At 45.7% G+C, this 21,558-nt stretch overlaps 3 protein-coding genes across 17 annotated transcripts; all 3 read right to left on the minus strand.

The window, feature by feature from the left end:
- Positions 1 to 52: 52 nt before the first annotated feature.
- On the minus strand, positions 53 to 7,861 carry kif17 (kinesin family member 17). 10 transcript variants are annotated; one of them, XM_027024111.3, is made up of 15 exons: positions 7,453 to 7,543; positions 6,711 to 6,998; positions 6,243 to 6,389; positions 5,776 to 5,877; positions 5,505 to 5,694; positions 4,894 to 5,346; positions 4,244 to 4,344; positions 3,899 to 4,055; positions 3,735 to 3,793; positions 3,495 to 3,613; positions 2,981 to 3,209; positions 2,364 to 2,622; positions 1,942 to 2,021; positions 1,039 to 1,165; positions 53 to 729 (listed from the first exon to the last, which is right to left on the minus strand). In XM_027024111.3, exons 2-15 carry the CDS (start codon positions 6,939 to 6,941, stop codon positions 569 to 571), a joined length of 2,415 nt encoding a protein of 804 aa, XP_026879912.2. In that variant the 5' UTR covers positions 6,942 to 6,998; positions 7,453 to 7,543; the 3' UTR covers positions 53 to 568. The 10 variants fall into 10 exon arrangements, with proteins under 10 accessions (XP_026879912.2, XP_026879904.2, XP_081561680.1 ...); XM_027024103.3 differs by having other exon boundaries at positions 53 to 726; positions 1,942 to 2,024; XM_081705554.1 differs by lacking the exon at positions 7,453 to 7,543 and adding an exon at positions 7,722 to 7,861 and having other exon boundaries at positions 54 to 729; positions 1,942 to 2,024.
- Positions 7,751 to 12,339, minus strand: sh2d5 (SH2 domain containing 5). 5 transcript variants are annotated; one of them, XM_027024240.3, is made up of 10 exons: positions 12,178 to 12,339; positions 11,259 to 11,348; positions 11,002 to 11,082; positions 10,807 to 10,881; positions 10,580 to 10,726; positions 10,277 to 10,480; positions 9,778 to 9,958; positions 9,335 to 9,440; positions 8,759 to 8,915; positions 7,751 to 8,581 (listed from the first exon to the last, which is right to left on the minus strand). In XM_027024240.3, the coding sequence occupies exons 2-10, from the start codon at positions 11,307 to 11,309 to the stop codon at positions 8,387 to 8,389; spliced, it is 1,197 nt and encodes a 398-aa protein (XP_026880041.2). In that variant the 5' UTR covers positions 11,310 to 11,348; positions 12,178 to 12,339; the 3' UTR covers positions 7,751 to 8,386. The 5 variants fall into 5 exon arrangements, with proteins under 5 accessions (XP_026880041.2, XP_026880033.2, XP_026880016.2 ...); XM_027024232.3 differs by having other exon boundaries at positions 11,259 to 11,345; positions 12,078 to 12,339; XM_027024215.3 differs by having other exon boundaries at positions 12,078 to 12,339.
- Positions 12,340 to 12,594: 255 nt separating this feature from the next.
- hp1bp3 (heterochromatin protein 1, binding protein 3) lies at positions 12,595 to 20,659 on the minus strand. 2 transcript variants are annotated; one of them, XM_027025211.3, is made up of 12 exons: positions 20,509 to 20,659; positions 19,680 to 19,758; positions 19,100 to 19,337; positions 18,293 to 18,437; positions 17,968 to 18,114; positions 17,552 to 17,611; positions 17,119 to 17,264; positions 16,914 to 17,004; positions 15,817 to 15,976; positions 15,625 to 15,736; positions 14,185 to 14,349; positions 12,595 to 13,942 (listed from the first exon to the last, which is right to left on the minus strand). In XM_027025211.3, exons 2-12 carry the CDS (start codon positions 19,747 to 19,749, stop codon positions 13,492 to 13,494), a joined length of 1,785 nt encoding a protein of 594 aa, XP_026881012.2. In that variant the 5' UTR covers positions 19,750 to 19,758; positions 20,509 to 20,659; the 3' UTR covers positions 12,595 to 13,491. The 2 variants fall into 2 exon arrangements, with proteins under 2 accessions (XP_026881012.2, XP_026881004.2); XM_027025203.3 differs by having other exon boundaries at positions 17,119 to 17,267.
- Positions 20,660 to 21,558: the final 899 nt, after the last annotated feature.

A 21,558-nucleotide genomic window follows, 5' to 3' on the forward strand; every position in this document is an offset into this window, starting at 1 on the left:
ACAATAAATGTATTACTAAAAACACTGGACTTTGTTATACTTTATATTTAATTGTGAAAAAATACATGCCTTTATTACAGATCTGATCAGCTGTAGGAATTAAAGTACAATCAATCCACTGAAGTCCTCAGATATCCACTCACTATCCATGGTAGGATAACTCCAGTGCAAGTCTATGGTAATATGTGGGCACTGATATTAGGAACTATTAAATAATGTCTTGTCATGTATTATAGTGTTACTTATTGTATTCATCAGCTGACGAAGTTAAAGTGACTCAAAGTTATATTCAAATAATAAAGGACTGAGATCAGTCATCAGATAAACAGTATATCACTAAAATGCATATAAAAATAAATTTTTTGTAGAGCACTGTTCTTGTCTGCTAAAACTCTGCAAGAAAATTTTTTTGCAGACTTTAACTAGACATTTAAAACTTACGTTTTCACTTTCATAGAAAATAGTTCCTTAAGAGCAGCAGGAAATTTTGTTCTGCAGGTCTAACATTAGAAGGTGCACAAAAGGAACGTCACATACAGACAGCCTTGACAAACCGACATGCCATTGGTCAGGTGCCATCACAGGGTACGTGTGCTTTGCTCCTCTTTCTCCTGGCCTTGACAGTGATGGGCAGGATTCCGAGGGATTCCAGGCGAAAGGGGCGTGGGAGGAGGGCCTCCGTTCCGGAGCTGGCGCTGCCACTGGTCCGGCGAGGCGGTGCGGTCCCTGCTGCAGCAGAAGAGCCATGTGAAGCTGATCTTGTGTGAGAACTCCGCTGTCAAAAACTAGTCTCTGCACTGTCGTGCACTGCTGATTACAAAAATGTTAGAGCTATATTTCTGCAAGTTATCTTTTACAAACTTTATAGGTTTCTATGCAATGACAATCACAGCTACGAAGCTGAAGGGGTAATAATGAACAAGCATACTCTCTTCCCATCACCCTCACGTGTGCACAAGGACCTGCTCTCTCCCCGTCACCTTCACGTGTGCACATGGACTTCCGCTCAGCAGAGCTACTGGAAGAATCTGCTCTTACCAAGGCTCTTCTTGGACTCTCCCGCCAAAAGCTGGATGGGCCTCTTCACCCGGAAGTAGTTACTGGCAATGTTTTCACTGTCACTGCGGTCCAGCATCTCCTTATAGCGATCTTCCTCCTCCTCCTCCTGCACAGGCAACATACTGTAGTTGCGTGCGAGTCTGTGATTTAGAGCTCTGGACGACACAGGGCAGACACGCCTCCTTCCTGTACTAGCATCTGGGTGCTGGAACGAACCTCCACTGCCTGTCCAAACAGCACGGTCCCTCACTGTTCTCAAACAGACGGCCAACTCGGTTTTTCGAAAGCCGTTCAAACAATGTCTAGGCACTCGACTTATCTCCTATCTCATACTCCATCTTTTAGGTGCCTGCAAAATGCTGGAAGTGTAAACCTCTGGTGGTCACAAGGTAGAAGTAAATGATCTGTAACATTCTGAGCATTTCTGCGCTGCCAAGATGGCTTCTGAGTCAGTGAGGGTGGTTGTGAGGTGCCGGCCTCTAAATGACAGAGAGAAGGCTCTTAACTGTAAGATGGTGGTATCAGGAACCACTGAAGAGCCCCCAGAACAGTATACATTTGATGGAACGTACTTCATCAGTCACCACACTGAGCAGATGTACAACGAGATCGCATATCCCCTGGTTGAGGTAACTTTTCCCATGTGGTTCTTCGATAGGAATCAGACCCCCTGTGACCATGAAGCTAATTATTTGACTATTTTCCCACACCTGATCTGAAACAGAATACTGTGGCACAAATAGCTAATCTGACCTAGATCACACATCACCTTCACTAAAACCTTACACATACTGATAATTAACCAGAAGGACGTTGTCACTGCGTCTTTGTGTAAATGGATCTGGATGTTTGGACTGTATTTGGTTGTGAGAGTCTTAGTACCGTGAAGAGCTCCGATGAGTCTGAGGCCGAGTTTGTGCGTGCTGTGGGTCTGGAGGTGCTGTTCACTGCTGCAGGAGGCACTGCTAAGAAGAAGAACCACCCGCCCCCGCTGACATAACTAACTTATAGCCAAAAACCACACACCCACACATCACTAATATGTCACTAAAACAGCCAAGATGAGAAGCTGTCTCACACCAACACTCTCCAAACAGATACATAAAAACCAAAAGACTTGCATTGTTATGCCTGTTTAACTCGTTTTGTTTTTTGTTTTAAAAACGAGAAAAACAAAGAAACCCTCTTAATTTTATTTCAAAGATAACAGCAATACCTACTACCTTCATTCACATCTGCAGGTCTCGTTTTGGCAGGAGAGGGGACTTGTCTCCATTTGGAGTGGACTGAGGTACCTTTCTCACCTGCAGGGAGCGCCGTCTTCTGCACCAGCACCGCGGGCAGCCTCCACACACCGCCCTCCTCGTCCCACACGGCCTCCTTGCGCACACGATCCGGGTTGCTGTAGTTGCAGTCCCTGCGCATCAGAGGCGCCATGCGCTCGACGATGCCCTGCAGGAGCTGCGTGTCCTGCTCCAGACGCCTGATGGTGACCAGGTAGTCGTCCCGCTCAGCCTCAAATTCTGCCTGCAGGTCGCGGATCTCCAGCCGGGCAGCTTTCAGCTGGCACACGGCGGTTGTGCCGCATGAAGGAAAAGCGCTCGACTCAAACCGGGACTGGGACAATTCTTATCTGAATTTGTCTCCAACACATGATTATAAAGGTTTTGGCTAGCCAAGCTGAGGTCAGACGTAATAAGGACAGAATGGGTATCTCCACTGTTTACAAAGTTTAAATGATCACTAAACAAAACTAAGATACTATTATGTGAATAAGATCATGCTAATCATGCTACTCAATTTGTTTTTATTCATTGTTAGCAAAGCAAGGATTTCTGGGTAGTGCCTCAAGATTGACTGAACACAGGCACACATGCGTGCACACACAAGCCACGCACACGATCCAGTGCCGAAAGGCCACCTTTCCCTGCGTGCTCTCCAGAAGTCTGCTCTTAGCGTGGACCTCCTCCTGGATGGAATCGTAGACGTTGAGCAGCACACTCTCGCCGTCGTCACTCGCATGGCTCAGGGCCTCAACGAGCTGCTTCTTCCTCTGGCTGGCCAGAGTCTTCCTCTGCCTGCGACGCTTCCTCAACTCCTCATTCCGAGCCTGCTCACCACCCACGAACTCCTGCTCCAGCTGCTGGAGTCTGCGGGAGCAATCAAACATTCCTGATCATCACCACCACTCAGCTGCCTTCGCTATCATCACCATAACGGACAACAATTTGAGCAATTGCCGAGGGCAAGATTATTTTTTAATTTCGAAACTAGATTTGTCATTTTTACAAAAAGGTATACTTTTTTTTTTTTTTTTTAGCATGGATCTATCTTATTTAAGTCTGTGTTGGGCAATATTGAGACAGATTGACACTATTTCATCACAGGTTGTTTCTCTGAGAGATGACCCTGTGCTCCTGTATGAGCTGCCTCACCTCTCCAAAACATGTGTCTGGTCGACTGGAGCTGGAGTAGCAACAACTACAGTGTCGGACACAGAACGCTCCTTCCCATGTCCTCCGGCGATGCTGTCGTCCAGAGACCCTTCACTCTCCTGTGAGAAATGTTGTGCGCGTTTAACAGAGTGGTGACGCCTTTCCCTAAAATCCCTCATCTGTTTACAGACGAGTCTTTAAACATGTCCGGCTAAGAAGTGAGAAAATGTTTCTTCCTACCTTGAACATGTCCTGTGTGATGTCTGCAGGCTCTGCTGAGGCCCCACAGAACTGCTCTACTATAAACACAGGTCAGTGGCACTGAACATCACACACGGAGAACCTCATCACTGGTCGTTCAAAAGGACTGTGCTGTAGCAGCATGTGCCACTATGTAACGCTACCAGTCTTGTCTGCCCGGCTGGCACGGGGCCTCTCCAGACTGGACAGCTTGGTCTCGTAGGATGCCCTCAAGGCTGCAATGTCCTCCTGAAGCTTAGCTCGGGACTCCTGCTCTGCACTGAACTCCACCTGCACCCTAGCCAGCTTCTCCTCATACTCCTGCACAGAGACAAAAATGGACAAACCGCCAACGTCTGCCAGAGCCTGGTGCTGTGAGAGGAGTTTAGTCCAAACCTGAGCTACTCCTGCTCTGAGGATATATAATGATAGAGTATAATGGAGAGTGATAAGTAGACATTGTTTAGCTAGTAGTGAGAGCGTCTTCTACGTTTCATTCTCCCACCCACCCGTTTAATCTTCTCCTTCTCAGCGTCGACATCCGCGGTGTTGCTCTGAGGCCTGGGCCCGTTAGCTGGAGTCCCCTCGGGCTGGTGACCTGCTATAAGAGCTGACGGTGCATAAAAGAAGCATTTGTCTTGTACTTGCCCTCCTTTAGAATAAACATGAAGAAAAAATATTTAATTCCACCAAACATGCTAATTAGCCAATGTAACCCATGTCATTAACAGCATGAGCGCACTGTTCTACGGTGCCTTTAAACGTAAACATACGAACGTTTGTGTAAAAGTCCGCTGGTGGTTTTTATTTTTCTCCATGCTAATTTTGACCTTTTAGTCCATGCTGCAGGCAAGAATGCGTACATTCACGCTACCTTGAACAGCTCAAGTCCTTGGACCTGGTGACAAGGCCACACTAATTCAAAACGGCTAACTTATGTCCACGGCCTCTCCGATGCTGCCAGATCCCCGCCGGATCTCGTTCATGATTAGTCTTGCTAGCTATCTTAGCAGTTTGCTTGAAACTGTTATTTGAATCTTGAATAGCACAAAAATAACTTTGCTGAGGCCTTACCTCGTAGAGTTAGGATTTGTCAGCTAGCAAGTTTAGAGACAGTGAGCAGGGTAAGAACAGCAGGTTCCTTTTTGGTGGCTCTTACAGTTGATGCCGGTGGAGCCCAGCTGGCCCGAGATGAGCGCTCGCAGCTGTCTGATCTCCTCCCGGTACTCGCGCAGGAGCGCGTCCTTCGGGTCCTCGTTGATGCGCGGGACGTTCCGGATGCTTTTGGCGCGGTTGGCGTAGCGCAGCGTGCTCAGACTCTCCTCGTAGTTGTTGTCGGCGGGAGAGAGGCAGGCCACCATGAGCGTGCGCGTGTTGCCGCCCAGCGAGTCCTGCAGCAGCCGCGTCAGCTTCGAGTCGCGGTACGGAATGTGCCTGGACCGGCCGTCCACCAGCGCTGAGATGACGTTACCCAGGGCGGACAGCGACAGGTTGATCTTGGTGGCTTCCTGAAGCCGGTCGCCCGTGGCACCAGTCTTGGACTGACGCTCGCTTCCGGCGAGGTCAACGAGGTTGAGCTTACCGGCTCGTAAGTGGTCTTCGCCATCCGCATCTGTTTTGTTTTGTTTTTTGAAGACAAACGTTCATGAATTTCTCACTGATGGTCCGACCAAAAGCAAACCAACGTTGATCATAGTCACATTTCAAGATCCAAACATTGCAAACGGGAAACGTTTTCTTAAGGGAGGGAGATAGATATCAATTCCACACCTGTGTTGAAGATCTCCAGGTAGATAGTGAATATAGAATGGGAGCGCGAGGAGTCTTTGTTCATAAGTGTGTATCCAACGGAGCGATTCTTCCAGCCCAGCTCCATGACCCGCTCACATTCCCCCACGCTGTGCACAGTGTGCATAGAGAGGTCTCGCACGTAGATGCCCCGCTCTGGGTGCTCCTTCAGCTGTTCCACATACATAAACACACACGTGCATGTTAGAACCCCCTAGAAACTAATTTCTTCAAACAACAGCTGGCAACATACCTCCAGCTTCTGTTTGGTGTCTCTCCCCAGAAGGTCCCTGATTTCTTCCCTGTAGATTTCAAGGTATGAGGCCCGCACAAGGAACTTGGCGTTTTCTGCACACTGTAACACACAAACCATTACTTAAGCTGCTATATCTGTGCTATACTCATTATCATTTGATGCACGGAAACTATATTGTGATTAGACTCCCCACTGTAACAGAATCCGATTGTGTACACATGTATCCCTCCTGTATTTTTATTCCAGCTCTGAGATGCCAGCTCCATCTCCTCAGGTAATGACCGGGCCCATCATAACCTCAGAAAGGTGTATACATGCATGGAGGTCTCCAGCACTGGGATTAGGAGCTGCGTCCAAGCAGTCATGTGGCTTTCATGCATCCCCCAACAAGCAGTACAATAAAAAGAACTAGAGAGAAGATATGATAGCACTTCAGTCATCCTCATCAGTCTGAGGAGTCTTACCTGGATGGTCTCGAAAACGTGATCAAAAGCTCTTGGTATGACCCCTTTCTGAGATGGGGGGTCCACCACACCCTGCATGGTAAATGACTTGCCACTGCCGGTTTGTCCATAAGCAAAGATTGTCCCATTGTATCCCTCGGTTACCCCCTATTGTTAAAGAAGTAACCAAAAAAAGTTGAATTAATGAAGCATTTTTCACTACACTTCCATAAGGGCCATGGCATCACAGCCTGCTGGACTTGTTCCTCCACTGTGAACACGTGGGTATTGCTGTCATGTCATTTTTATCTTGATCCCACATTATAGCAAATACATGATCCTATCTCTTCTAGGTCAGATTACTATCTGTGCTGCAGTATTCTGTTTCAGATAAGGTGTGTGTGTGTGTGTGTGTGTGCTAGTAGTCAAATAATTAGGTTCATGGTCACCGAAGGGGTCCGTTTCCTATCGAAGAACCACATGGCATACCTCAACCAAGGGATATGCGATCTCGTTGTACATCTCCTCAGTGTGGTGACTGATGAAGTAAGTCCCATCAAATGTAAACTGTTTTGGGGGCTCCTCAGTGGTTCCTGGTTTCTGAATGAAACACTGGCAGCGGCTGGTATCGACCGATACCACCATCTTACAGTTAAGAGCCTTCTCTCGGTCATTTAGAGGCCGGCACCTCACAACCACCCTCACTGACTCAGAAGCCATCTTAGGAGCTCAGAAACGCTCAGTTCACGCTGCTTGTAAATTGCATCTCGGGTTTATCTGTAATGACATCAAATTGATAGAATTTCATTCAGAGAGTTTAATGCACATGTTTAACTGCGAGGAGGGAACCTAATTAAAATACCACGCTCGAGAGTGAACTGCCTCGCATAGGACTTCTGATGGTCGCGTTTTCTATGTTAAGAAAAACGGAACCGTTAAATAAATACCTAAATAACTAACTAACTAACTAACTAACTAAATAAATAATCTGCTGTGTTAATGTTGTAGGCATCATCCTTTTGTCCATAAGTTAGTTCGCGTCTGCTAGGTGAGTACTAGAAGCTGGTTTATAACATTTATTCAAGTTGATGAGAGCTCGCTAGCCTTTAAGTTCTAGTTTCATTTTTCTCGCTAAAGAACAGGTACACCACAGGAACCTTACACTAGCCGTCCTCCTTCATTTCCATTAAGGTATTCCCAGGTTAAGATGTTATAAAAAGGTTAAACTCACTCATCACCTCACTCATCGCCACAGCGTCAGGGGCCATGGCCTTTTCCGTTGCTTGGCAACCTAAAACACGGCTTGCTCGGGTGGCCGTTTTGTCGCCGCTCTCAGGTATAGCGCCCCCAAAAGTGCAACTTCACCTCGACTAAAGTAAACGTCTACATCTAAACCGGTTACAAACCGAAACACTACTAATCAAAACACCGTCTTAAGACCAAAAAAAAGAGGACCAGACAAGGTACGCTTTCAAATAATTTATATAAAAAGTAGATTACCTTGTGATGGTGAACAGAAAAATACAGAACTCCATTTGTTAAAGTGCTTCTGTAATTTGCACATAAAAGCCCTGGAGGTGGTAGTAAAAAAAAAAAAGGAAGCTACTAAAGGTTTAAATAGCTCATACATCAAGCTGTAAAAATCAAATTTGAATAGAGCAGATCATATTGTGGTTCTTTACAGTTTGACACCTCCAAGAAACTTGCACAGACTTGTGTAGACAGTGTTTGAATCCCTGACGTGCGAATTCATTCTGCAGAACAGACTAGGAACATGTCATGACAGTATCTATAGGCAACAATGCTACTTAAAAAGGTCTGATGTCAGACCTTCATAAAAAAAACAAAAAAACCCACAAATATAACTAGACTGCCAGTCAGTAAAACTCCAACAGGGGATTGTTTAGTTTAAAAAGAAAAGGCGGTTTGATTACTGAGGGGAAACAACTAACCCACAAAACCACCTTTGTGCTCCAAGTGCTTTCAGTGGACAAAAGACAGAACATTAGTGTTTAAACAAAGGTGCTGGATAAAATGTCAAACGTGCAAGCAGAAAGGAAAGTGAAAGAGGCCCCCTTTTAGTCAAGAGTCTAAGGGGGGGGGGGGGGGTGACGACAAAAAAAAAACCAAAAAAAAAAACACCTGTGTAAAACATTTAAAATGATTTAAACCCAGCATTGATTTTTGGGGTTTTGCTTGCTCCTCTGGGGCAAGTGCAACCTCTGGTCCCTGTTCATAGTCTCATCCCATTCATAGCAGTGATTGACTCGAGCACAGCTCAGTGAGCACTGCAGCTCCCCTCGGAACTCTGTGTAGTGCTCAATTAACGCAGCGAGGCTCTCAAACTTGATGTGGCACTTCTGTCAAAACAAGGGACAAGAAAGTAGGACCACCACATGGATACAAGCTGAAAACATGCATGTACACACACACACACACACACACACACACACACACACACACACACACACACACACACACACACACACACACACACACACACACACACACAGGTTGAAAGTGAAATGCTAGCTCACCTCAAGGAAACATTTTCCTTTGCAGGTTTTAACAGCCAAAGTGACCAGACCCGAGGGGAAGCGTATAAGAAGAGACCCGACGTTGGGCTTCTCGGGGTGTGGACACAGCAGGTAGGAGCCCAGAACATCCTCGGCAAGTAGCGAAGAGCTGCTGTCACTGCAACATCAAAATATGGATTCTCAAGTGCATTCACAACCATTGAAGAAATCATTCTTCCACAAACTCAAGCAACCTACACAATTCTGCGAGGGTTATAGTGTGAAGACAGCACTTTCATAGGCATCACAGGTGTGTTGGAAGGAAGGAACTTACAGAACCAGAATAGGACCACTCCAAGTGCATAGTGAAGTCACTGATCTGACCACTTCCTTTCCATTCTGATACTTATAAACCTCATAAATGTATTTTTTAGTCTGATTTTATTGACTGAATATCATCATAACCTGGCATGTAATCCAGGTGTTGCAGAATAGAATAAAAACCATTATAGAAATACAGCCACGATGAACCTTGCCTGAACCTTGTCTAAATTACATTTGATTTTTGGTTAATACAAATTTGTGCAGATGCTTCACCTAGAGATGCCAGTCCAGCTCCACACGGCGTGAGCCAGTGCTTCTTCGGTTTCGGCCAAGCTTGGGGCACGCACCCTGCACGCTGGCACACTGTCCGGCCCCTTGCCTGACACACACATACACACAGTCTTCCTTCATCAGCTGTCTAAAAGTGTTTCATTTAGCCAAATGCTATTGTTTTCCAGTTCTGCTCTGTACTTGGCAAATAAAAGTGAAGAGAAAAAAAAAAAGTGAATAAACTGGCAAGTACTGTGCTGCATTCAAGTGGAAAACATCTGCATTAGACACCTGTGATGAAACCAAAATGACATGCGTGAATCCCAATGGCTCCCCATCGCCCGTTACCAACCAGTTGTGCCAGTGAATAGCCAGTCAGCTAGCCAGGCTGCATTACCTAAGGAATTCTTTCACTTTTGACAGAGTTCTTTGAACTCTCGTCCCACCTTGTGGAGCGTTCAGCCGGTCCTGCAGGTGGCGCTGTTTTAATGGCGTACAGGTGAAGGAGCGATAGGCCCCTGAACGCAGCACTTTGTCTCTCATGGCCTTCTTACGTACAAGCGTAGGTGAGATTGGGAAGACGTCCTCTGGACCGCTAATGACGTCTGTGCTGGGATGAGGAGGGACCTGAATCACAAGTTCCATCAGATTTTAAAATTATAAGCATCACCAAACCCATAACCATGCATCTAACACAGAAAAAAAACAAACAAACAAAACATTAAGTTAAGAAATTTTAGTGCTGTTTTAAGTAAAAGGTGCTGGAATGGATGAGAGAGTCCAAAGCCTGTCAGTGGTCAAACATTTCTCAGCATTTTTTAAAACATTAAATCACAGAACTGGGACACTCATTGACAGCGTTGTTTTGCCAAGTTCAAGAAGTCATGTTGTATTTTGTAGAGAGCAAAGTATTTTTTTTTTTTTTTTTTTGCAGAGGTTTTTGACCTTTGGCTCCGGGAGCAGCAAGCCCTGGTTAGGTGCCCGGCGAAAGGACACAAGGGCACTGACGCTGAGCGGGAAGCCGTGGTTGAGTAGGGAAGGAGCGCACGTGGGCTTCCTCATGGACGAGTCCACCTGCGCGTCTTCCGGATGTTTGTCCAGATAAAACAGCTGGAAGCAGCGGCATAGCAGCAGGTTCAGGAACTGGGCCTTGGATGGGGAGTGAAGTAAAAAATGTAAAAGCCACACAATTACATTTCACAGTAGCCAGCAGGTAAAGATGTGGGGCCTAGTCACGTGTTCACGTACCGCTCTGGCATGCCGGGCCTTGAAGAGGTGACAGTAGAGTTGGGCGTCGGGACTTCCAGGGTTGTGGGCGACAAAGGCGAACTGGGCATCGGAGGGGCGAGCAATGGAGAGGGAGACTCTGCGCAGGGCATGGGCCATCAGAAGAGTCTGAACAGACACAGGCCATTAGGACCACTGATGGCCATCGCGGGCAGGGAACCGTTTGCGATGGCGGCGAGAGAACGTACCGTCTCATCCTCGTTGTACACCTTCACGCCTTTGACGGAGAACTTCAGGGAGACGGATCGCCTTCGTTTGGAGTTCTGCACAGACCAGTGGAACACAGTGTAACCGAAGGCGCGCGCACACACACAACTGAACAGAACACACACACACACACGCTCATTGTGTAGGGATGTGTGTGCCCGTTACACCACAATTACCGTCAGAGATTTCAGCTGCATGTGTAGTTGTTGCATCTGATCATCCAAACAGCAGTCATCAACAGGAAATGAGCCAACGTACTACAGAAAATAAGAGAATCCATAACTGTTCAGGTCTCTAGCAAAGCACTGAGAAATGTCACAGTACTCCAAAACTGTTAAAAGGCATGCACATGCACACAATAATAAAACAAAAATAAATATGCCTACAGGGAATCTAAAAATCTGTGCGTGACAAACTGGAATTTTGAAACTACCTCCGCAGACCTCGTGACAGTTCCATCCTCTCTGGCTGGTGTCTCGCCCATGTTGTTAGTTTGACCTGCTGGCTTGAGGCTTGGGAACTACTGTCAAAACGTAAGGAGCACAGTCATTTCTTGCTTCGTCTCCGTCTCTCTCCGCAGGAGTTTTAATAGGAAAGCTCACAGATCAAGTTGCTCCGCCAACTCGGGAGGAATTCTGCGAGGTTTAGTTCACAGCCTCAACGCACCTGAAATCGCCTACAGTGCTCTTAGCTGAAGCCGAAACAAAAGCTCAAGTAATCGCAGTTATAAACTACTGAATATGGTTTACCGCAACCGTATACTCATTTTCTACTGTTATGCTAAAATATTTTAAAGTATTTTTATTATAGTTTATTATATATTATACTTCACTATAAGACATCATTCCGTACAAAACACCATGAAATCTCGAGTTTTGCTTTTTAACATTTAAATAAAACGTTAGAGTGGAAAAACCAAGACTTGAGCAAAGTCTTTAAGTAACCTTCCAATTAAACGCATGTTGTCTGCCGCCGTTTTAAGCGTTTTTAGGCGTCAACTGTGGTTATTCAGATAGACTTCCTCCGCCAACGCTTCGGAACTGCAGACGAGTTCGGGCAGGAATCCCAAACGCTCACTCTCTTCGACGAGTAAAGCGCCATCTGATTAGCCCACATCATTTCCCTGACAAATTCATCAGGAATTATCCTGCCGACCCATTTCAGAGCTCGGGGAACAGAACATGTGCGCAGTTTCCAACTGCGTCTCACCGTCAACAGAACAACCTAAACTAAACTAAACACCACCACTTACAATCGATCAGTCGAGCTCTCACTGCGACCAGCAGGCCATTCAACACGGCGTTTGAAGCCCCAACCGGAGACGCACACCCCGTCGCGCAGGTCTGCCTCACCTTATCGTCGTGACCACGCCCCTCACCTGCCGAGAGCAGCCTGTAAAAACACGAGCGCGTTCCTCCCGCGCATACCTTTACCCCAACCCCGGGGTCAGCGTGGGCACGCTCTTTGCTGAGAAGCAAAGCGACGGTCCGTTAAAGCCAAGTTTTAAGTGTAATGCACCCCGACTCAAATGATCCAGGACAGGCTGAACTTCCCACATACGAATGATAGGTGATCCGGTGCTGGGTGGGGAGGTTTCCCAAGAGTTCGAATTCCACCTCTGTGGGGCACCTTGCATCAATCACACTGCACCATCTAGACTGTAATTAATCTAAATGTTGCCCCGGCACCCCGTACGGTATGTTTCTAATATGGCTGGGCCTTTGGTTCCATGTGGATTCCCCATGACAATCAAACATAAAAGACAAACGTTTCAGAGTACAAATATAGTCACTTTATTAAGGACTACAGAAAAGCATATCAGTTACATACATGCAGGTCATGTGTAGTGCTCATCACATGAAGTCAAATTCCCTGACTGTACCTCTGGGTTACTGGGGGTCATATAGTATTCTGTTGTCTTTTTATTTTGGAAAGTTGTCCTTAATTTTTCTCTAACTGCACAAAAGGAGAATTATTTAAAACATCAACCTTCAGATTATACTGTAAACAAAAGCAAAAATGAAAACTAAAAAGAGTTTGTCTCCTGCATGAATGGCCTATCGGCCCAATTTCTTCTTGGCCGATTTAGGCATACTCTGTCTGCAAAAAGCTAGGCACGGTCATCAGTAACATTATCTACCATCTTCAGTTTAACACACAAAAGGAGCCAACCAAATCACTGCTATTTTCTTACATTTCTATGTAATTTCACAAAATGACATAAATCTTCTTTAAGAAATATAGATATAACAATGTGAACACTGCCATGGAGACTTTTCTCAAACACTTTGAAATATGAACCTGAATGAACATAGACTATGATAACTGAAATTTAGGTCTCTATACCAAGATGACTGAGTTGGAAATCATCTCTTTGCATGGTCAAGAGATTAGGATGGCACCATCTAACAACAGATTTCTAAAAGGTGCAACCAAAACAATGCAAACAAAGTATTTTCAGCACTCAACACCTTTGTCATAAAAAACAAGATAACCTAGAGATGCCTGGGAGGACTACAGTAGACTGACTGTAAGGGGAAAGTCACTTGATTTTCATCTAATGAGAGAACAATGAACTACTCAAATAAAACGCCCGTAAACGAATCCAAAAAACACTGCAGTCTGAGGAGCTACAGTCGACCATTCGCCCGCCTCTGACCCTGAGCTCATTTCTTAGCCCGGAGAGACTTTCGCGACGCAGTCTTAGACTTCACGGCAGAAGGCGCCGCCTGCTTCTTAGCCGGTGACTTCTTTGGCGGCGATCGCTTGGATACCCTGCTGGTCATCTTTTTGACAACAGGGGTTTTAGGCGTGCGGGCGGGTGCAGCTTTTTTGACGGGTGTGGGTTTAGCGGGTGGCGCTTTCTTGACGGGTGTGGCTTTAGCGGGTGGTGCTTTCTTGACAGGCGTGGCTTTAGGGGGTGGTGCTTTCTTAATGGGCGTGGCTTTAGGGGGTGGTGGCGCCTTCCTGGACGCTGCTGCTGCTTTGGCAGCTGCTGCAGGGAGCTTCCTGGACGGCGCAGCAGGCTTCTTGGCTCGGGCTGGCTTTCTACTGCTAGGCTTGGCTTTCTTTCTGGGTGGGGGCTGACGCCCTTTCGGTGCAGGCCTTTTCTGAGCTCTGTGTAGAGAAAAACAAAGAGAGGAATTATTATTTAAAAAAAAAAAACCAAAAAAACATGTCCTCTCCAAGGCCTTCTTTTCGCAGCAACAACAGATTTTATTTGACCTGCTGAATTCAAACGTTTCTACGCATGTCTCGGCATTGATGCATATCACATGTATGCTGCTATCTAGCTATAACAATCATTTGTAAAAAATAACGCAGCTTCATAGGTGAATTTGGCCACCAATTCACCGAACCTCTTAGGAGGGGGGGGCTCCTCGTCCTCAGAGTCTTCCTCCTCATCTTCATCAGACTCTTCCTCGCTGTCAGATGCCTGCTGGGTTCTCCTCTTCTGCTGCTGGAGCTTTTTTGCCTCTTTCTGTTTGAGTTTTTCCATCATTTCTGGAATCAGCACCCCTGGACTACAAAGGGACATAGAAGCATTTATGACATGTAGTGTCAACACGCTTGCACAAACACATGTGCACAAATTACAATCCTCCCCCTCCACAAATCATTTTCATCATTTTCACAATTTTGCAATTGCTTAAAGGACCGTGGAACAATAATCAAACTCCAGCAGATTCAGACAATGAATTCAAAGTTTGTTTGCCAGCTTTACACCAATTAAGTGAGTAACTGAGCATCGTCCAACATCTCCCTAAAATCCTGCGACATGGGATGTCATATTAGTCACTCAAGGACTCAAGGAAGGGCATGTACCTGGTGTAATAAGGGTAGCCGAGTCGGTAGCGTGCGCGCACATGGGGTAATAAGGGTAGCCGAGTCGGTAACGCGCGCACATGGGGTAATAAGGGTAGCCGAGTCGGTAACGCGCACACATGGGGTAATAAGGGTAGCCGAGTCGGTAACGCGCGCACATGGGGTAATAAGGCTAGACGAGTCGGTAACGCGCGCACATGGGGTAATAAGGGTAGCCGAGTCGGTAACGCGCGCACATGGGGTAATAAGGGTAGCCGAGTCGGTAGTGTGCCTGTACCTGGGGTAATAAGGGTAGCTGAGTCGGTAGCGTGCCTGTACCTGGGGTAATAAGGGTAGCTGAGTCGGTAGCGTGCGTGTACCTGGGGTAATAAGGGTAGCTGAGTTGGTAGCGTACGTGTACCTGGGGTAATAAGGGTAGCTGAGTTGGTAGCGTGGGTGTACCTGGGGTAATAAGGGTAGCTGAGTTGGTAGCGTACGTGTACCTGGGGTAATAAGGGTAGCTGAGTTGGTAGCGTGCGTGTACCTGGGGTAATAAGGGTAGCTGAGTTGGTAGCGTGCGTGTACCTGGGGTAATAAGGGTAGCTGAGTTGGTAGCGTGCGTGTACCTGGGGTAATAAGGGTAGCTGAGTTGGTAGCGTACGTGTACCTGGGGTAATAAGGGTAGCTGAGTTGGTAGCGTGCGTGTACCTGGGGTAATAAGGGTAGCTGAGTTGGTAGCGTGGGTGTACCTGGGGTAATAAGGGTAGCTGAGTTGGTAGCGTACGTGTACCTGGGGTAATAAGGGTAGCTGAGTTGGTAGCGTACGTGTACCTGGGGTAATAAGGGTAGCTGAGTTGGTAGTGTGCGTGTACCTGGGGTAATAAGGGTAGCTGAGTTGGTAGCGTGCGTGTACCTGGGGTAATAAGGGTAGCTGAGTTGGTAGCGTGGGTGTACCTGGGGTAATAAGGGTAGCTGAGTTGGTAGCGTGCGTGTACCTGGGGTAATAAGGGTAGCTGAGTTGGTAGGTCCCACTGAGCCCATGACCAGTGATCTGCTCCATCCAGCCCATCATCTTACACCGCTGCAGGGTTCTCTTCAGGTTTGCCACTGCAGAAAGAGTGGTCAGTACGGCCCTTATAGGCCTAGTTGTAAATGAGATGGAGAAACAAGGCAGGTGAGGAGCTTACAGAGCAGATAGATGTTCTGGTCCTTGTAGCTCTCCACGAGGAACTTGCGCAAAGTGCTAATGCTACAACACTTGGGCTCGTTCATGGCGGTGATGGCCGCAACGATGGCATCTTCCAGGAGGCCGCCGCCCAAGAGTACCTTATTCCCAGACTTCTTCAGCTGGCACAAGAGAAGGGAGGAAAAAACCTTCCTCAGATGCAGCGTCATGGATTACTTACGTTTGCTTATTAACGGTTATAACTGCTCGCTAACAGTAAGGAAGGTCCAATAAACAGGACATGAACAGAACTGTACAATGAACATCCTCATTTTTCAGCTGAGCCTCGGAAGATACATAATCCACATTTGTCACAAGTAATGTGACATTAGCAGTCCAGTTCTAACAAACAACAAATAAAGAACTGGCGAATGGGACCACTATGTAATTAAATATCAGAAGGGGCTCCATCACAGTTAACTCTGGCATTGCTCACATGTTCAATATTGCTATGTGATAAGCACCATAGCAACAGTGACCTTTCCTGGCTTAAGCCTTACATCAACAGTAGTTAACATTGATATTAGCTGCTTGTTAGCATATTACTGAAGCTGCAAGTTGCCCTTATGCCCCAGCTGTTGCCATGGTAATTCAACATTGGCCCATGAGGTGAAGATACTACTGCCAAGGAGACAGAAACCATTCTAGGATTCTCTTTCAGCAGTATTTTATACACAAAATAATTATTCTGTGACTCACCACAAGGTCACGGTTTCAAAGAGATGGAACAGAAAGGAACTTTCTTTGTCTTCAGCACAGTACAGCATTTGCATATACAGTAGCCTTGCACAAAGCCCTAAAACATCAGTATAAAGTATATTCTTTGATATACTTTATATATAAGAATAATTAGAATTCTAGCTAGCTAGCTACTTAGTTTTCTAGCTACTTAGTTTTCTGTGACTAGACTTGCTAAACCAGAGAATGAGAAGAGTCTCATCCGATGCCTGTGCTAAAAACGCACCAAGTTCTCAAATACATCACTATCATCAGAAAAGACTCCAGACACAACATTTTGCGTAAGAATCAACAGGAGCACGGCTTCTGCGAGAAAAGAACCTGGAACGTTCCGGAGGCTCCTTTCCCTGTGATCTGTTCCAAGTAGCCCTTCTCCACGGCTCTCTGCAGGCAATTCTTCAGCACATCAGGCCTGAGGGATGCACAGAAATACGTTGCAATCAGAACTGGCACACGCACGTAGGGCAAAGCCAGGCTGCTCTGATGGATCGAGCTCGCGATGGCGATGATCGCTGCCAGGTCTGACCTGTTCTCCACGTTGAGCTGGGGGAAATGTTGCTCAAGGTACTTCTTGATGAGGATGTAGGAGGCCTCTTTGGGCTCACAGAGACGCGTCATTATCAGTGGCAGCGCTTCGCCCAGTGTTCCCTTCACTCCTGCCATGGCTGACTGCTTCTGCCAAGCAACCACGTCCAAGAAAAATGGTCACCATAACAGTAATAATGTATCACCACTCTATAGCCAATCATGCAATAACACATCACCGCTCTATAGCCAATCATGCAATAACACATCACCGCTCTATAGCCAATCAAGCTTAAAATGCCCCATTAGCTTGCCAGCAAAATACCAAAAGGACAAAAAAAATTTTTTTTAATAAAAAACAAACAAACAAAACAAACAAACCAAAAGCGGCAGTCACTGTCAAAGCAACATAAGAGGCGTTGGATGGGCTTTACCTTGGAGTTGGTAGGTACCTTCCCAATAGTAAAACTTCCAGAGAAACCTTTGCCTTTAAGCTGTAAGAGAAATTGACTACTTTTAATCTACTTTTATATATAAACTACTTTGACAACCTTTTATTCACTTTCTAAAAATATACGTGCACTTAGTCCTCAAAGAATTCAAAACAACTTAGTCAAAGAATTCAAAACAACTTCAGATGTATCCGATTTCTCAGCACTAAAGGTAATATTGTGATCATTACCATCATGTGGGCATTTACTTGTTGTCTTGCTGATTGTTCCATTTCGTTATGTAATCTTGAGTGTGAGAAATGTGCTATATATAAATTATTCTCGATGCGTTTTATGTGAGAGAAACAGAGTGTGTGAACACCAGCTACACAGAGAGCGTGAGAAGCGTCCCACGTCACCTGCTTGACGGCGCCCTTCTCCACCAGCCGCTTGAGCGCTCTCTTATACAGACTTTTTGTCCGTTTGTCCATCTCCATAGTGGAGTACTTCTTCGTTACGTACTTCATGATTGTGAAGACGGAGGCACCGGTTCGCTCCTTGCAGTTCTGAGAAGCAAGCAAGGCAACAACCATGAAGAGTTTAAATAGGTCTTAAAGCTTGGGAAAATCCCATGTGTAGTTCATGTATATCGCTTTAGTGGAGAGACTACAACTTCTACATCACACCAAGATAAAACATGAACTAGAGTGACCACCATATTGCCTAAATAAAGTGTAAAGCTACCTGAATAGCATCCAGGAGAACCTCTTCAACTTTGGGTTGAGACAGAGAGACGGTTTTTGGGGTGACGGCAAGTTTACTGGCCGACATTGTGGCCCAAGCTGGGATCGTCCTCTTCATCTTCTTACCCTTGTCTTCAGCTCCGTCCCTGCGGGGGCACAACATCAGAGTCAGGAGGATTTACCACAGGACCCCAGGACTTGAACCTGGACACACTCTTTGGTTAACTCAGCCACAACAAAAAGAACTTAATACAAAAAAACAACTTTGGGACTCCTCTGACATTTTATTGGACTTTCTGATTGCATGGTCCCTCTGAGAAACAGCCTGCCAGTGTAACAGTGCTTCCTAAAGCAGACTACTATTAAGCATTTAAAAAAGCCAAGCCCCTTTGGCATGAGAAGTTGCACATGCGAGTGGTGAAGCTCTGCATCCTGATTCTAGACCCTCCACACGATTAGCTGATTCTAGAGCCGCCACACACGGTTAGCAGATTCTAGAGCCTCCTCACGATTAGCTGATTCTAGAACTTCCACACACGATTAGCTGATTCTAGAACCTCCACACACGATTAGCTGATTCTAAAGCCTCCACACACGATTAGCTGATTCTAGAGCCTCCGCACGATTAGCTGATTCTAGAACCCCCCCCACACGATTAGCTGATTCTAGAACCCCCCCACACGATTAGCTGATTCTAGAGCCTCTGCACGATTAGCTGATTCTAGAACCTCCACACACGATTAGCTGATTCTAAAGCCTCCACGTGATTAGTTGATTCTAGAACCTCCACACATGATTAGCTGCTCACTCTTTTTTTATGCCATCTTTCTTTTTCTTCTTTTTGCCCTGTTCCTCTGCTCCGCCGCTCTCAGATTTCTCCCCCTTGGTTGGTTTCTCTCCATCCTCGCCCTCTCTTTTGCCGCCCGGCGCATTTTCGGCAGACTTCTCCCCCTCTCCATCCCTCTCATCTCCCTCTGGGGTGGCGGGAGCCAGTGCCTCTTGTCCTTCTGCTTCAGAGCTGGCCTCCCCGGAGCTGGCTTTGGGGTCTAAAAACACACCCCCAGACAGTGCATGGTTGTGTATCAGAGTAAAACATGGACCCAACAACCACCATAACATGGTAATTACAACACATCAGTGATTAAAGCTCCTTATTTCTGTTTCTAAACGTGCATGTCTGTAACATTGACCGTCTCTTCTTGTAACTGTGAGCAAATGAAGTTGTGCGTGTGAAACTGCGAAGGAAGCATGGCTCCTGAGAAACATGGCCACAGCACTGCACAGTTGAGAGTTTCACTACTTGTGAATGTGAGGCGTTAGACTAGGGTACACACTAGACCGGGCAGTGCCCTCCAGACCCTGTGTGGCGGCGTTCCCGTGGAACATACCTTTCTCAGGTGTTGGCGCTGGGTTCGGGTCTTCCTTGGGTTGGGCCCCAGCTGAACGACGAATCGGCATGACTGTAGACTACAAGTCAGACATGGGGAAATTAATATTCTCAAATTAAATGACAGAAAAAAAAAAGATTCTTTGCTCCAAAAGTGGTTCGGTCAATCTGCACTTTTATGTATTCACTAATTGAAAACAATGATCTCTATTTAAACTTAGGAAAACTGTGACCAATAGAAGTTAAAGCCTATAAACATAATTTTTATGCAATTATTGGATATACGTAAATATGTGCGTTAGGCTGATTGTAAAAACATTATGTTCTTTACTTATGAAAAGGAGGCAGTTGCACGACACGTGCAAGGTTTGCTCTGTATTAATAAGGAGTTCAGCGAGCTCGCGCCCAGTCTTCGGAGAAAGAAGGCGCGAGCTTCTGACACGGCCATAACACAGCTGCATTTCACTGCTATTAAAACACATCATCATTCATTACACTTAATTATCCGCATGTATTACATACAACACAGTACGCCTGGTAACTGTTTCCTAGTGCAGAGCGTGGTTAAAAAACCCCTAAAACTTGCAATTACGTGCATGACGCAAAATGCAAGAAGTTTGCAAAAGAACATCCTGGGCACAAATCGAATATGGCCATTTTGTCCGTTTACCCTACACAGTAATGGCGCTTGCATTGGACTGATGGTAAATGCATGTAGTTGAAACACCAATGAAAGACGAGGAAACGGTGGCTGAAAATGTCTGTGCATTGCTGCGAGGTTGTGACCATTCGATGGTCTAAATGTCTAAACCAAACATTTGTTTTCGTACCTTGATGCACTTGATTTATCAGTTGAAGTGTATTCACCTCTTCTTTGTTCGGAATTCTCTCTGTTTACGTGCCCCTCCTACTTTCTACGTCCACGTAGAAGCGTAAGAGACGCGTCGGGCGGGTCCTTTGTCAATGCCAGTGGAAAAAATCGTCTGAAAACATAATGTAGCAACAGAATTATTAAATTACAAGCATGCAAAAGTGCAAAATACATGCTATTTTTTAGCCTGTGTAGTCGCTTTTAAATTCATTTAAAACTGCTGGAGTGACGTACAAATAAAGCAGCTGGGTACTGTGGCGGTAAAGCGATGAACTGCAACATAATGGACAAATAAAAAATAATGTTTTACAAAAATAAAGAAGTGGTTTAGCACATGATAAGAGTCAGCCCTGGGTGTATTTGAATATAAACGAGTTTAATCAGAATGCTATAAATTATTGCAAGATTATGCTTATCCCCAGTGACGTTAGGGACTAAATACGAAAAACAAAAGTTCCAGGTTGCTTGGTTTTTACTGCTGATACAAAAAGTTAACCGAGCTTCACCACACATGGAAGCAATACTGCTCTCCGAAGCTCATCATGTTAGTGCAGTAGCTTTGCCACAAGAGGGCGGTGTTCCCCATTCTGCAAACCTAGATGTAAACGAACTGTTTTTCTGACCAACTTTGACACACCCGTAACGCCATTCGGTATAAGTTGATCGAATAAAGGATGTGTAGTCCACGGTGTAACATGTGTAATGTGTTAATAAAAGACGCCAAATCTATGACAAACGAATGTTTAACTACAGCCTATTTTTATTTAATGATGTGCATATTTGTAATGAGTGTAATGGTATTTTTTTTTTAGATCCCCGTACTTTATAACATAAGTCATAGGGCATGTATCTTACTAAAGGCTGCAACATAGGAGAGATAATTTTGGCACCCTAAGATTAACTCTTAATTCAGAAAGTTTTCTTCACGAGTAGCTACATCGTGGGATACGTGATTCAGTATTTCTGAGTTATAAATGTTTATCCATTTCTCTGTCTTGCATGTCATCAT

This window comes from Electrophorus electricus, chromosome 22 (genome assembly GCF_041902795.1).
Source record: "Electrophorus electricus isolate QZ-2024a chromosome 22, ASM4190279v1, whole genome shotgun sequence".
In the NCBI taxonomy this organism is placed as follows: Eukaryota; Metazoa; Chordata; class Actinopteri; order Gymnotiformes; family Gymnotidae; genus Electrophorus; species Electrophorus electricus.

Coding starts and splice junctions, on each gene's coding strand:
- kif17 (XM_081705554.1), bottom strand. CDS start 6,941: ATGGCTTCTGAGTCAGTGAGGGTGGTTGTGAGGTGCCGGCCTCTAAAT. Junction 5,347..5,504: donor CCTGGAGATCTTCAACACAG/GTGTGGAATTGA, acceptor AAAACAAAACAG/ATGCGGATGGCGAAGACCAC. Junction 4,345..4,893: donor GGGCTCCACCGGCATCAACT/GTAAGAGCCACC, acceptor ATGCACCGTCAG/CTCTTATAGCAGGTCACCAG.
- sh2d5 (XM_027024240.3), bottom strand. CDS start 11,309: ATGGGCGAGACACCAGCCAGAGAGGATGGAACTGTCACGAGGTCTGCG. Junction 10,727..10,806: donor TGTACAACGAGGATGAGACG/GTACGTTCTCTC, acceptor GTGTCTGTTCAG/ACTCTTCTGATGGCCCATGC. Junction 10,481..10,579: donor AGGCCCGGCATGCCAGAGCG/GTACGTGAACAC, acceptor TCCCCATCCAAG/GCCCAGTTCCTGAACCTGCT.
- hp1bp3 (XM_027025203.3), bottom strand. CDS start 19,749: ATGCCGATTCGTCGTTCAGCTGGGGCCCAACCCAAGGAAGACCCGAAC. Junction 17,005..17,118: donor CAGCTCAACGTGGAGAACAG/GTCAGACCTGGC, acceptor TGCATCCCTCAG/GCCTGATGTGCTGAAGAATT. Junction 14,350..15,624: donor AGCTACCCTTATTACCCCAG/GTACACGCACGC, acceptor GTCCCTTTGTAG/TCCAGGGGTGCTGATTCCAG.